The 12,431-nt window shown below is 57.8% G+C and overlaps 1 protein-coding gene across 2 annotated transcripts in view; it reads right to left on the bottom strand.

The window, feature by feature from the left end:
- Window positions 1–12,431, bottom strand: part of MROH1 (maestro heat like repeat family member 1) — a 68,599-nt gene that overhangs the window by 38,395 nt on the left and 17,773 nt on the right. For both annotated transcript variants that reach the window (XM_040625719.1, XM_040625720.1), the window contains exons 5-12: window positions 11,119–11,250; window positions 10,554–10,716; window positions 10,285–10,383; window positions 5,812–5,963; window positions 5,176–5,316; window positions 4,732–4,824; window positions 1,386–1,464; window positions 989–1,102 (exon numbers count right to left, since the gene is read on the bottom strand). In XM_040625719.1, coding sequence (XP_040481653.1) covers window positions 989–1,102; window positions 1,386–1,464; window positions 4,732–4,824; window positions 5,176–5,316; window positions 5,812–5,963; window positions 10,285–10,383; window positions 10,554–10,716; window positions 11,119–11,250 — 973 coding nt within the window. The remainder of the gene's footprint in view (window positions 1–988; window positions 1,103–1,385; window positions 1,465–4,731; window positions 4,825–5,175; window positions 5,317–5,811; window positions 5,964–10,284; window positions 10,384–10,553; window positions 10,717–11,118; window positions 11,251–12,431) is intronic.

The following is a 12,431-nucleotide window of genomic DNA, read 5'->3' as shown; positions in this document are numbered from 1 at the left end:
CCCCTTCCCACAGGGCATCCTCCCCCGACTCCGTAAGATGCCTCATGTCCGTAGGTACTGTTTGTCACTCAGCCCCGACCCACAGCAGACCTCACAGGACAGGGGTCAGCATACTTGTTCCATAAAGGGCCAATGAGAAACTATTTTAGGCCTCAAGCACCATGTGTGGCCTGTCACACTCTGCTTTTACAACCTGTTAACATGGAAAATCCACGCAGAGCTTGGGCTGCCCGACAGCAGGCTGCAGGCCGACCATGGCCTGTGGCCATTATTTACTGACCAAGACTCATCAAAAAACACAAACACGGGGGTGCCAAGTGCCCAAGCTCATTGCTGATTAAATGAGTCTTAGAAGCAGAAGACTGAAGCCTTCCATCTGACTGTGAGGGAGCCATGACACATATGCAGACCGAAAGGTGTTCTGTCGAACAGCCGGCCTGCACCTTCCCAGGGGCCCCCACCTAAGAGACAGGTCTCTCTAACTGGACCCCCGCAGGGGCAGCTGTGACAGATGACATACGACGTGTCTGAGCCATCAGGCCAGGGGGCGAACAGGGAACGCCTGGCCCGGGGAAGGGGTGCAGCACCCCAGCGTGTGCAGCCACCCAGCAAAGGCAAATGTCTACGATGCGCATTTGCTGGTGGGGAGAAAGGTATTTTTCAAAAAGTTTGGAATTTTGCAAAATAGAAAGTAGGGAAATTTTTTTAAAGAATCCGAGCAAGGGGTGCCTGGGGGCTCAGTTGGTTGAGCGTCCGACTGTTGGTTTCAGCACAGGTCATGATCTCTGGGTCATGGGATCGAGCCCCATGTCAGGCTCCATGCTCAGCGGGGCATCTGCTTGTCCCTCTCCCCATCTGTGCTCGCTCACGCTCTCTCTCTCAAATAAATAAAATCTTGGGAAAAAAAAAAAAGAATCAGAGCAAGATGTTCCTTTCACCTAAAAGATGGACAGTATTTTTCAGGCCCTGCCCCCCACTGGACACTCACCAGCTGAGTTGATGACATGCCTCACGACCTGCAGGGTGCCCACGCGGGTCCTTTCATTGCTGGCATCTAGTTTGGGCAGCAGGAAGGCCAGTAAGCGGTCAGGTGCACAGCAAGCTGCAGGGCAAGCAACATCCAAAAAAAGTATTTGTTATAACCTTTGCTCCCTGTTTGATGCTGGTGTGTGCAAACCCCAAGGGCCAGGGAGGACGGACGCCAGGGGCTGCAGCCAGGCCAGGCCTCTGAGATGAGGCTCTGAAGCTACACAGGGACAGGCGGACAAAGAAACCTCCTCAGCTCCAACCCCTGAGCAAAGCCGCCACCCTGCACACAAGTGGTCCACGGGCGAGCAGACGCCGTGTCCACGACGGCCCTGCGTGGGAGGCCGCAGCCTGCTTACCCAGCACAGTGAAGCACCGCAGCACCTCCTTTTGGTTGCTCACCACCAGGGGGCTGGACGACTCTACGGGCACGCAGATCTGCTCCAAGGGGCAGGAGACAACAGTCACAGGGGAGCGCTGCTGCCTCCCAAGGGCCCCACTAGCCCAGACGGAAGGACACACGCTCCTACAGACGCAGGGCCCAAAGAGACTGTCCAAGCCTCGTGGTTTCTACACCCACCGCGGCAGGCAGCTGAGCCTCCAGGTGTAGGTCACTCCAGCACTTTCTGGGGGTGACACAGATGCACGCGCCTGTGATCAGAGGCTGCTTCAAGCCTCCGCCCTTACTGTTGGGGGAGGGGGGACAGCGGACACACGGCTGGCCCTGGTGTCTCAAGGGAGCCGAGTCCTGGCTCCTTCCCACCAGCAGCCAGGAGACGGTGTCACACCTCCTTCTGGCACGGGCTGGAAACCACTAATCTCTAGAATACAGAAAGCACTGGAAACCAAATCCCCTCATAACGACTCATTCAAAATTGTAAAAAAAAAAAAAAAAAAAAAAAAAAAGTTGCATTGGCTAAAGCAAAAACTGAAGCTGTTGGCAAATGTGTCTCTAGGGTTCACTCCACCTCAGCGGGTGACACAGGAGCCCCTACACAGTCACCCAGGGCTTAGCTGTGAGGCGGCTTCCCAGTCCCTCCCCCCGCCACCCTAGGTCAGGGTCACGGCAAAGGATGCCAGCAGGGCCTCTGTGCAAAATGCTCAATGACAATTCTTGAGAACAGCCCATCTTGCAAAGCGGAAGTGACCAATAGTATGGAGCGAGTCCCTAGAACCACAGGCCCTGCCCCAAACTGGACTCTGCTGGCGCTCGGACAACTGGGGGAAGCGGACGAGGGGCAGGCACTGGCCCCAGGTGCCCAGCGAGTTCCTTGCTTTTCCCATTGTAAAGACCTCATCTGGTGACAAAGGCACCACAGCAGGCTCTCCCTCTGGGGAGGCCAGCTGCCAAGGCGTAAGGACACGCAAGCAGCCCCGTGGAGAGCCCCGTGGCAAGGAACCAAGGCCTCCAGCAAACAGCCCTGCGAGGGCACCCCAGCGCAAGCCGGCCCCCTGGCCCCAGCTGAGCCTTCAGACTGTCGCCATATGAGACCCCAAGCCAGGACCACGCGGCCAAGCCGTGCCTGGACCCTGCACCGACCGTGGTCATGGAGTAACCAGCAGCTGCCATGTGAAGGTGCCACGTTTCAGAATCATTGGCTACACAGCACAAGATTAACTAATGCGAACGGGCGGTTGTCTGGAGAGAATAAAAAGTTGGATTCTCACTCACAGTTTCCCTAAAATAAGTTCCAGGTGGATTAAACAATAAAAGTATATTGGGTAATAGGAGGATCTGAAAAACAGTTTGCAGAATTCAAAAGGCTTTTCTAAATATAACAAAACCTACACCATAAAACACAGGTACACGACGAGGGAAACATTAGATAATTTTGGTGGCAGAGAATATCACGGACAGAGCCACATGCCAAAGGACAAAGCAGGAGCAGGAATGACACACAGGATGAAAAGCTGGTCAGTATGGAAACCGAAAACCCAGCAGAACAACAGGAGACACGAATGGGCAGCTGTGAGGCAGGAGGAAATCTCATCGTGTGCACTTCTCAGCTTCCGTGCCCGTGTCTCCCTCCCAGCCGCGCTCCACGCACTCCCGCTCTTCCTGCCCAAGTGTCCTCTCCTGCTATCACCTGCAACGCTAAGTACACGATACCGTTTGCTGCAGTCTCTTTTCTCACTGTTACGTTTTCGGAGCTGTAAACTTGTTCTCCGTAGGGACCTCGGCCATTCTTGGTGAGCTTAGTTCTAGGATATGTCCTGATATGCTCCTGCTGCTTCTATAAATACGGTATGTTTTGGGTGCTGTCCAGTGGGCCGCTCCCACACTGCCACTGGAGAAAACTACTGTTGTTTCATACGTTACTCCTGCAGCTGGCGGTCCTGTTTATTACGAGCTCTAACGTCTAGATGAGGGAATCACTCCTCCCTAAAACAAGTACTGAGTGCTTACAAGTGGCAGGTACTGTGCCAGGTGCGGAGACACGGCAGTGAAAACAGACAACACCCCAACCTCAGGCCGTCTACACCGTAGCTGCGGAGAGGCGAGCAACAGGCAGTCAGGTGTCGAGGACATTAAAAGGCAGTGAGTGCCACAGGGAGAAACAAAGCAGGGGCCGGGACAAGGCGGGGAGGCTGGGCAACGGTCCACAAAGCCTAGAGCCTCCAGGCTCCACTGCCGGGGAGGGGGTGCTTTCCTGCTCTGATCCTAAGGGAATGCGCCTGTGTCCCAGGTATGCTGGAGGTATGCTGGGGGCATGGGTGCGTGAACTCTAATGAGCTCAAGAAGTCCTTCCCCAGTCCCTACTGCTGAGAGTTTTAACGATAAATAGGTGTTGAACGTCATCAGAAGCTTTTTCTGCGTCAACCACGGTTCCAGGCTTTTTCCCTCATCTACTTCTGAGAGGGAGCACCCTGACAGCTTCTCGGTCCCTCCCGTTCTGACAGTAGATGCGGACTTAGACCCCCCGGGCGGCACTGACTTCACTCCACCAGGCAGCTCAGAGTCTCTGCCTAGTCTCCAAACCCACGTGTATGGGATGGAAATTAGAAGTTGGGTAGAATGCAACCTTACAGCCATGTGGGCCCTGCGTACACGTGTTGCAAGGAAGGAAGGTCTTGGAAGATGATCTGGTCAACTATTTGTTGGTTTAGTTGAGTTCTCTTTCTTCTCCTGCCAAGTTTGACATTTTAGAGCAGGAAGGAGACCCACATCCCTCCCCTCCTCTCAGAGAGTCCATGGCAAGACTTGCTCCCTACCACTCCACCCACCTACCTGGCTGTGTTCCTGTGACCTCCACATCTGTCCTCTGACCTAGAGAGAGGGGACTGCCCAGCTCATGGGCGCACTGAAGCCCATCTCCAGTATTTTTCAGGACCCCCCCCTTGCAGGCTTCCCAGGGCCCACAGCCAGTACAGATGCCCCCAGGCCATCTCAGGCCTCTCTCTGTCCTGATGGCCACCCACTCCTGCCTGGGGGAGGAGCTTCATCCCAGGGCCACACCCACCACAGAGGGAACACCCCAGCTTCCGCACTGCTAGGCTGGACAGCCCACCCCGCTCTTGCTCCCTGCAAGCTTCAGCAGGCATCTGCATCCGAGACCTGACGACGGGCAGCACCAGGACCTGCCCCGTCATACCAGCCCTGTCCCCAGCACCCCACCCCCGGCGTGCCCCCCTGGACCCTAGCCGTGGAGCCCCAGCCTGCCCCACCACAGGTGTTCCCCCATTCCTGTCCCCTGCGCATCCTACCTGAGCATGCAGAGCGGCCAGGAGTGAGTCCAGCTGGGGCTCCAGTGTGCGGCTGCCTACGCTCACTGCCGCCTCAAGGATCTGGCCCAGGCTCTGCTCAAGAGAGGGAGGAGAGGGGCCATAGGTCCTACTTCAAGCCCCCAGCCCCACCTCCTGGCCATGAAGACCCCACCTCAGGGCTCAAATAAGGGAGCCCTACCTCCACACCAAGAATGAAGAGAGGAGGGCAAGTCTCAGGATAGGGGCCACAGACAAGGTGAAGGCCGAGGTGAAGGACCCTTGGGCAGGGCAGCGAGGAGGAATATGACTGGGCCCCATTCACCACTGACTCTAACAGCACTCTTTGAGTGACCCTTCCCAGGTGCCTACACCCTCCCGTCTGAGCCAGGTGGGGACTAGTCAGTGGACAGAGCTCTGCACAGGCCACAGCGTGCAGGTGCGCACCTTGGACACGTGGAAGGTCTCCGCGTGCTTCTTGTAGAGGGCCAGGACTCCGGGCAGGAGTTTGGGGAGCTGCTCCTCCAGCTTTTCGCTAGGCAGCAGGTGGCTCATAGGCCCCAGAGCCTCCACCACAGCGAGCCGGAGCTGAAAGGAAGAGCGCTATGGTGCTCAGGCCCAAACCACTGACCCGAGTGGAGAGGCAAAAGGCCCATTCACCAAGAACCCAGGGCCAGAAGTGAGGAAACCCACATTACCACATAACCAGGGGGTCCAAAAGGGGTCCAAAGCCAGAGAGGTCAGAGTGACCAAGGCCAGGGTATGGAAAACACACCCGTCCCCCGCCAGACAATGCAGGAACCTCCAGGCAGAGTGGGGGAGGAGGGCAGAAAACAAGCCATATCCTCTAGGGACCCTGCACAGGCACCTCCACTCCCCGATGAAACACCCACCCTCCGAGCCAGGAGGCGGACATGGACGGGACGGGAAGCCTGTGTGGACAGTCGGCTCCACCCCGTTCCCCAAACCTGCAGCTCAGGGGGAGAGGCTCAGGCCTTGGGAGCAGACCAGGACCCCGTGGGGGTGGGAGTGAGCGGCCAGCAAGGGGAGGCCACAGCTCCCAACACACCGAAGAAGCGGTACCTTGGCTTCCCGGCTCTGCAGCCAGTGGTTAAAGAGGAGGTCGTAGGCGCTGAAGATGTCAGTGGCGAAGGTGTCCTTCCTGACCGTGGGGTCTGGGGCTTGGTCCAGGTTGGCCAGATACTCCAGAGTGCTCTCGCTGAAGTACTGCAGAGCTGTCACAGGGGTGAGTGTTGAGGTCACTGGTTCCCGCTGAGAACACTGCCTCTGCATCACTGCCCCTCCCAGCACCCCCAGCCACCTGCAAGACACTTTCCCGAGCACAGTGGCCAAGTGTACGACTCCATGACTACACTGGGGTGAACAGCATCCCCCACGCCCATGTCCTTCCTGGAACCTCAGGTGACCTTTTTGGAAAGAGGATCTTTGCAGATATAACTATTTAAGATGTGATTATGGTGGGATGCGGTGGGCCCTAAATCCTACGTGTCCCTAGAAGAGAGCACACAGACACAGAGAGGGAACGGCAGTGTGGCAGCAGGGCATGGACTGGACAGGGGGGAAGGACAGGGAGCAAAGCCTCCCTCTGAACCCCCAAGAAGAAATCAACCCTGGTGACAGCTTGATCTCGGACTTCTGGCCTCTAGAACCGAGAGAGAATACTTTTATCTTTTTTCCTTTTAAGATTTTATTTTTAAGTAATCCCTACACCCAACGTGGGGCTCGAACTCACAACCCCGAGACCAAGAGTCGCACGCTCTACCGACGAAGCCAGCCCGGCGCCCCACATTTCTCTTGTCGGAAGTGCCCCAGTGGCACTTTCTGTGGCACTGTGTTACAGCAGCCCCGGGAAACCAGCACAGGCACCAACCACCCCAGTTCACAGCGCCCAGCCCACACCAGCCAGCTGTAAGGCGAGAAGGGGAGGTGCTGTGCCCACTTCACCCCTCACAGATGGACACAAATGCCGCTCACTTTGCCAGGGTGGCAGGGCCCAGGCTGGGGTGGCGCAGGCCTGAGACGGCGTGCTGCGTCTCTGAAGGTGACTGCGTTTGCGGACATCCTGACGGACAAGTCCAGGCAGAGACGGAGATCTACGAGTGGTCAGCAAGTGTGGACCCTGGGTCAAGGGAGAGGCCGAGCTAGGGCCCTGTTGTGCAGCCCCGCTAAACACTGGGTAGTGGAGGAGCCGGGGAATGGCCAGGAGAGCCAGTGACTCCCAAGGCCTCGTGGGGAGGGGACTGCACCAGCCTGTGAGACCCCCTCGGAGGCAACCCCCAGGCATCTGCCACTTCACCCGCTAGGCCCACTTGCCCCCATCCAGCCCAGCTCTCACGTGGCCCACTTACATGGCTAAGCTCTCAACATGGGCTCCCCAGTCCAACAGAAAGAATAAGCCTGACCCCTAGGTGTACATGAGGGCAATCGCAGTTATGAGTTCCCAAGAGAGAGAATTTAAAGAAATTTCGGAAGAGGGACATCCGGTGGCTTAGTCAGTTAAGCGTCTGCCTTCAGCTCAGGTCATGATCTCGGGGTCCTGGGATTGAGTCCTGCAGCGGGCTCCCTGCTCAGCGGGAAGTCTGTTTCTCCCTCTCCCTCTGCTGCTCCCCCTGCTTGTGCATGCTCTCACTCTCAAATAAATAAAACCTTTTAAAAAGTAAAAGATAAAAATAAAGAAATTTCAGAAGAAAACCACGTCCTGGAGCCCTTCTGTCTCATCATGGGCTCCTAGAGGATCCAGCCCAGACAGACGCCCCCATGTGCCATGTGGCTACTGCCACGTGGAGTGGGGCCAGACCCCCCGCTCTCATCCTCCCTGTCCACCCGATGCCCTCGCCTCTCTGAGCTCCAAGATCAGGATGGTGGTCAAACTGACCAGTGTTTCTTGACATTCTGTAGTGAGGTTTTTCAGGGTAACAGACCACTATATTGCTGGAAGCAGAAATCGACCTCCCCAATTTGTTACTAGGTTATAACTGTTACTCAGTTATACACACACGCAGAAGGTCAAAGAGCCATTCTCGTATACCCTCCCCAAGCTCCATTTCCTTTCCTTCAGAAGCAAGTGCTGGGGTTAATCTTTCTCTTGCTCATAATGTGTCTGTAGCATTGCACGCTGCCTCCCCCCCAAGGCCAGGGCAGCCAGCTCATGCCATGCCAGCTTGGTTCCCCAGGCAGGGGTCACTAATGCCACCTCCACATCTCCTGACAGCATCCTGGGCCTCCCTTGGCCACAGATGGGGCCACGCCCCTGGGGACCCTGGCATTCACCCACCCACTCACATAGCGTCTGGGCAGGCGCAAATCCATCAGTTCACGGCGCCCTCCTCTGAGCTGCGGAGAAGGCCGTCCCACAAAAGCGTCTCGGTGTGGGTGCTCGGAGGACCCTTCTGCCTGGAACCCCCAGCTCTGGGGCAGTTGGGGACTTCACGGCTCTTCCACCCACTTGCTCCATTCATTCTTTCAACGGTGTCTGCTATTTGAGTGCGACTTCATGCCAATCCTTCCTTCTTTATTTTCCATATGTTTGTATCTTTGCTCTGTTTTCTGGGGGATTTCCTCGACCTTCTCTTCCATTTCTGGTCGCCATCTGTCATCGTGTTTGTAACCCTGAAAAGCTCAGCTGTGCTCTCTGGGAAGTAGCTGCCTTGTGGCAACATCATCTGCTTTCCCCTCTCACCTCCCACAAGGATTAATGACGCCTTTTCTTTCTTGCCCACCTTCTTCTCCCCAGAAGGTCTGCCTCCCCCAAGTCTCAGGGTTCTGCTCCTCTCAGAGACTTTTCCTCGTGGGCAGTAATCGGGGGCTGCCGTCGGTGCTGCCAGGACGGGCAGGCCCGCCGTGTACCCGGCTGTCTGGTGGACGCCAACTCCACCTCTGGGCATCCCCGCTGTTCCCCCACCTGGCTGAAGCATCCTAGGAACTGAACCAGTGAGGACCTTCGAGTGTGCACAAAGTGCTGTGCTTGGCCCAGGGCCATTGTCCTCAGTGGACAGAGGCCCGCCCGCAAGGACAGGCAGCCTCAGCCCGCTCACGGCACACCATGCCAGAGGGAAGGGCCGCTCTCTCTTCCAATCGCAGGTAGGAATGCGCTATCTGTGGTGAGGAGCGCACACCCTGCTATAGGGACATCCTGCCGCCGAGCGTCTGCTGGTGAAACCCACTTGCTTCACACACGAGAGAAGACACAGACGTAGTAAAAACCGCCAAGGGGAAGGAATCAGTTCTTCAGCACTGCAGGTCGGCCTCCTGCCCCGGTCCTCCGCGGCTGCAGAGTGCTGCGTGGGGTGGACAGTGACTGTGCCCCGGGGGTCTTCTCACTCTCCCTCCAGCCTGGATGCGCCAAGTCCTAGGTGGCCCCCAACGCCCCTGCCTTGTTTTCAGCACCTCTAAGTATATACCAGGGGCTCACACCCCCACACCCCACACAGCCTGTCCCTTCTGTATCCTGCTCCACATTTCTGCTCAGTGGGAAATCCCAGCTCAGCTGTCCTGGGATCCTGTCACAAATTGTCTTTTTAGCCAAAACTATGTCAAGGAGGGTTTTTATATACAACCCAGGAAGCCTGCCATCACCCACAGCAGGAAGAGCGCACGAGAAGACAGGAAGGAGGCCATGGCAGGGACACGTGAGATGGTGATAAGGGGCCGTAAGGAGGGTGGCAGAAGCTGGAGCCCCTCCCAGGGGCCCCCAGACCCAAAGCCACTGTGAGCAGGGTGGGCTAGGGCCCAAAGCTCTAGTCCCTTGCTTCGAAAGCCCCCAGATGTGCACAAGCTGGCAGCTTTCCCAAGCTCCCGCCTGCCTCCAGTGCACCAAGGAGAAACAGCAGGACAAGGCCAGTTGGCAAAGATCCAGCAACCCCTCAGCTGAGCTCCGGGTGGCCCCTGATCCTATCCGTCACCAACCCCTCCCATGTCTGGGACCCTCCTAACCAGAGTCCTGTTCTGAGGGTCTTGGCCGACCCAGTACTCCCCTCCCTCCCCTCAGTACCAGAGCTGGCAGCATTCCTGAGGAAGCCGGAAGATAAGGGCAGTGCACTGGCTGCTAAGGAAGGCCCAGCCCCTGTTACACCCCCTGTGTTTCAGGAGCCTCTGCTCCCCTCCCAACGGGAATGCCTCCCTTTCCACCAAGGGCCTGCCATGGTGCCATCCCTTGCCCAGGCACACAGAGGGCAGCAGACACAGGAGGAGGAAGGATAGTGATAACCCCTTTACGAGACGCCCAGCACTGAGCAGGGAGAAAAATGGGAAGTCTCTGCGGCTCTGGGGAGGTCTCTTCCTGCACCGCCACAAGTGTCCAGGCCTCAGGGAACCGCACTGTAGGGTAGAGGGGGTCCCTACCAGCAGCCAGAAGCAGACACGGGCAGCCAGAGGCAGAGGCCGAGTCCCTGCCCACACCTCTGCAGTCACCTGTGAGTGCCTGGCCCCCTCCTGTAGCCCAAGGACTCATGACCCTCCACAGAGGCCCAGGGGTGGGCAGACAGCTCCCAGCCCCCTCCCCAGAGACCTCACCCGCCCTCAGAGACCCCATCTTACCACAGCAGAACGCCGCCCTCATTGTGTCGTGCTTGGCCATACCTAGCATGGGCAGCATGGTGCTCAGGACGGACGTCAGGAAGGGCACCATCCCAAACACTGCAAAACGGGGGCATGTGAGGGAGGCCCCGCCACCACCTGCCTCACCTGGCCTGGGCTCCACGCGCCCCGTGTCCCAGGGAAAGGCAGTAGGTGCCTGGGACACATGGTGGAGAGGCCCTCCCGACTTGCTCCGAAATGCAGGTGGAGGCGGGCCAAGCAGTACCTACCATTGGAAGCTGCGAGGTTGGCGAGGGTCTGCACAACAAAGTAGTGTGGCAGGGCCCCAGGCTGGAACTTGCTCAGCAGCTCCTCCATCACCTTGCCGATGAACCGCTTCCCAACAGCCACCAGGACACTGCTGGCGGCCTGCTGCCAGTCGCAAACCAATTCCTGTCCCCCCGCCCCGAAATCGGCACTGACGCCCTGAACAGAGGAGACAGGGCCTCACCCTCCAACTGCCCAAGAGGCAACAGTGAGACCTTCTGCCCTGTTTTCAGGCTCTCCCTAGGCCTTCCCCTGCCCGGGAGCAGCTGCCAAGCACCTGCCACCGCCACCTGCAGGGAGAGCAGAGTGCTGCCACTGGGAGCCAGAACCCGTGCAGAGCCCAGCACCATCCCCCAACACCGAGATGAGGCACTGGCGCCCTCACATTTGCCCTGAGAGTTCAGGAATTTTGCTCTCTGCTTCAATTTCCACCCCTAAAGTTATGGGTGACCACATTCTTAATGAGCTTGGGTAGAAAGTTCTAGTAAAGAGGCTTCCCTCCCCCAAGCCACGCAGGTGTGCCCATACCTTGGCCCTGGTCATCTCGCTGGAGGCCAGGAGGATGATGGCCCTGGCCATGTCCTTGTCCAGCTCACTGATGTGACCGCTCACAACCGTCTCCATGGCCCTCAGGATCATTGTCCGGTAAGGATGTGCCAACTGAGCAGAGAAACCATTGAGGAAGGTCCTGGAAGGTGAGCCCAGCACCCAGGCGCTCTGCTGACGCCTCCTGCTTTCTCTAGAGACCTACTCCAAACATCATCATCCACGGCCCCAACAAGGGAAGAAAGGAGCATGCCTGACCATTCCTCCTGGGCCCAGAACCTTAGTGCCTCGCACAGAAAGGACCGTGAGAAGTGGCCGTGGGCACAGGATAGTCAGCAGCGCCTAGAGTGTTCTGCGCAAGACCCACGAGCAGCAGACAGTAGCCCTCCCTGCTGTGGCCAGGGTCTCCAGGCCAGAAGCTGTGCTGCCCCGAGAGCTCCTATCACAACAGAGCTCTCTGCCACCAAGCATGTATCAGGCTCCCAGTGAGTGCCCATCAGAGAAGGCCACTTCGTGGGCCCTCCCACCCTCCCATCCCCAGGGGGACTCGTCTGTCACACCCCTCCCCAAGCCAACAAATATGCCCAAGGGTCCTGAGACTAAAATGGAAGATGACGGCACTGCCCGGCCCCTGCGCCCCACTCAGCCACCACCTGAGGCTTTCTCCCCTGCTCCGGGTGAGCTCTGCACCGGCCCAGACACAGTCCTCGTCTGCACCTCGCAGCTGCGACCCCACCGGGCACTCACCCTTGTCCTAACTGAGGACATGTGGTGATGGGGAAGCTGCAAGCGGGGGCTGGGAGGCGTTGGGCAAGGAAGTCCAGACACCCCACTGCAATGACAGAGCTGCAGAGCTGAGCCCAGCCACACGGAAGGCTCCATCCGCCAGGAGCCCCAAGGCACTCACAGAGCCTGGAGGAGAGGGCAAGAAACTTGCAGAGGTCAGGGGAAGACCAGACTGGCCTTTCCCAAGGACCCCCACCTCCAGGAATGGAGCATCCAGGTGGAGGGGGCACTGCGCAGCAGGTGGTACCGGCCTGCGCTGGGACAGGACTGAGCTCGCGTGACCAGAGACAAAGTGGGAAGAAAGAGAGACGACTCGATCTGGAGGAACCTAGAGAAGCAGGGGCGCAAAGCCGATGGCACTACGGCTCAGGCTGGGGCACACACTCCCTCCCAGGGCGGCCACAAGCAGCCGGGCCCACAAACGGACATGATCTTTGCTCCTGAAAAAAGCCAACACATCATAAACATCTCTAGATATATGAAAAGATCACATGACCTGCCCTAGTTTT

The sequence above is a fragment of the Ursus maritimus genome, unplaced genomic scaffold, assembly GCF_017311325.1.
Source record: "Ursus maritimus isolate PB19 unplaced genomic scaffold, ASM1731132v1 scaffold_9, whole genome shotgun sequence".
Lineage (NCBI taxonomy): Eukaryota > Metazoa > Chordata > Mammalia > Carnivora > Ursidae > Ursus > Ursus maritimus.
This window is presented reverse-complemented; position numbering and strand designations above follow the sequence as displayed.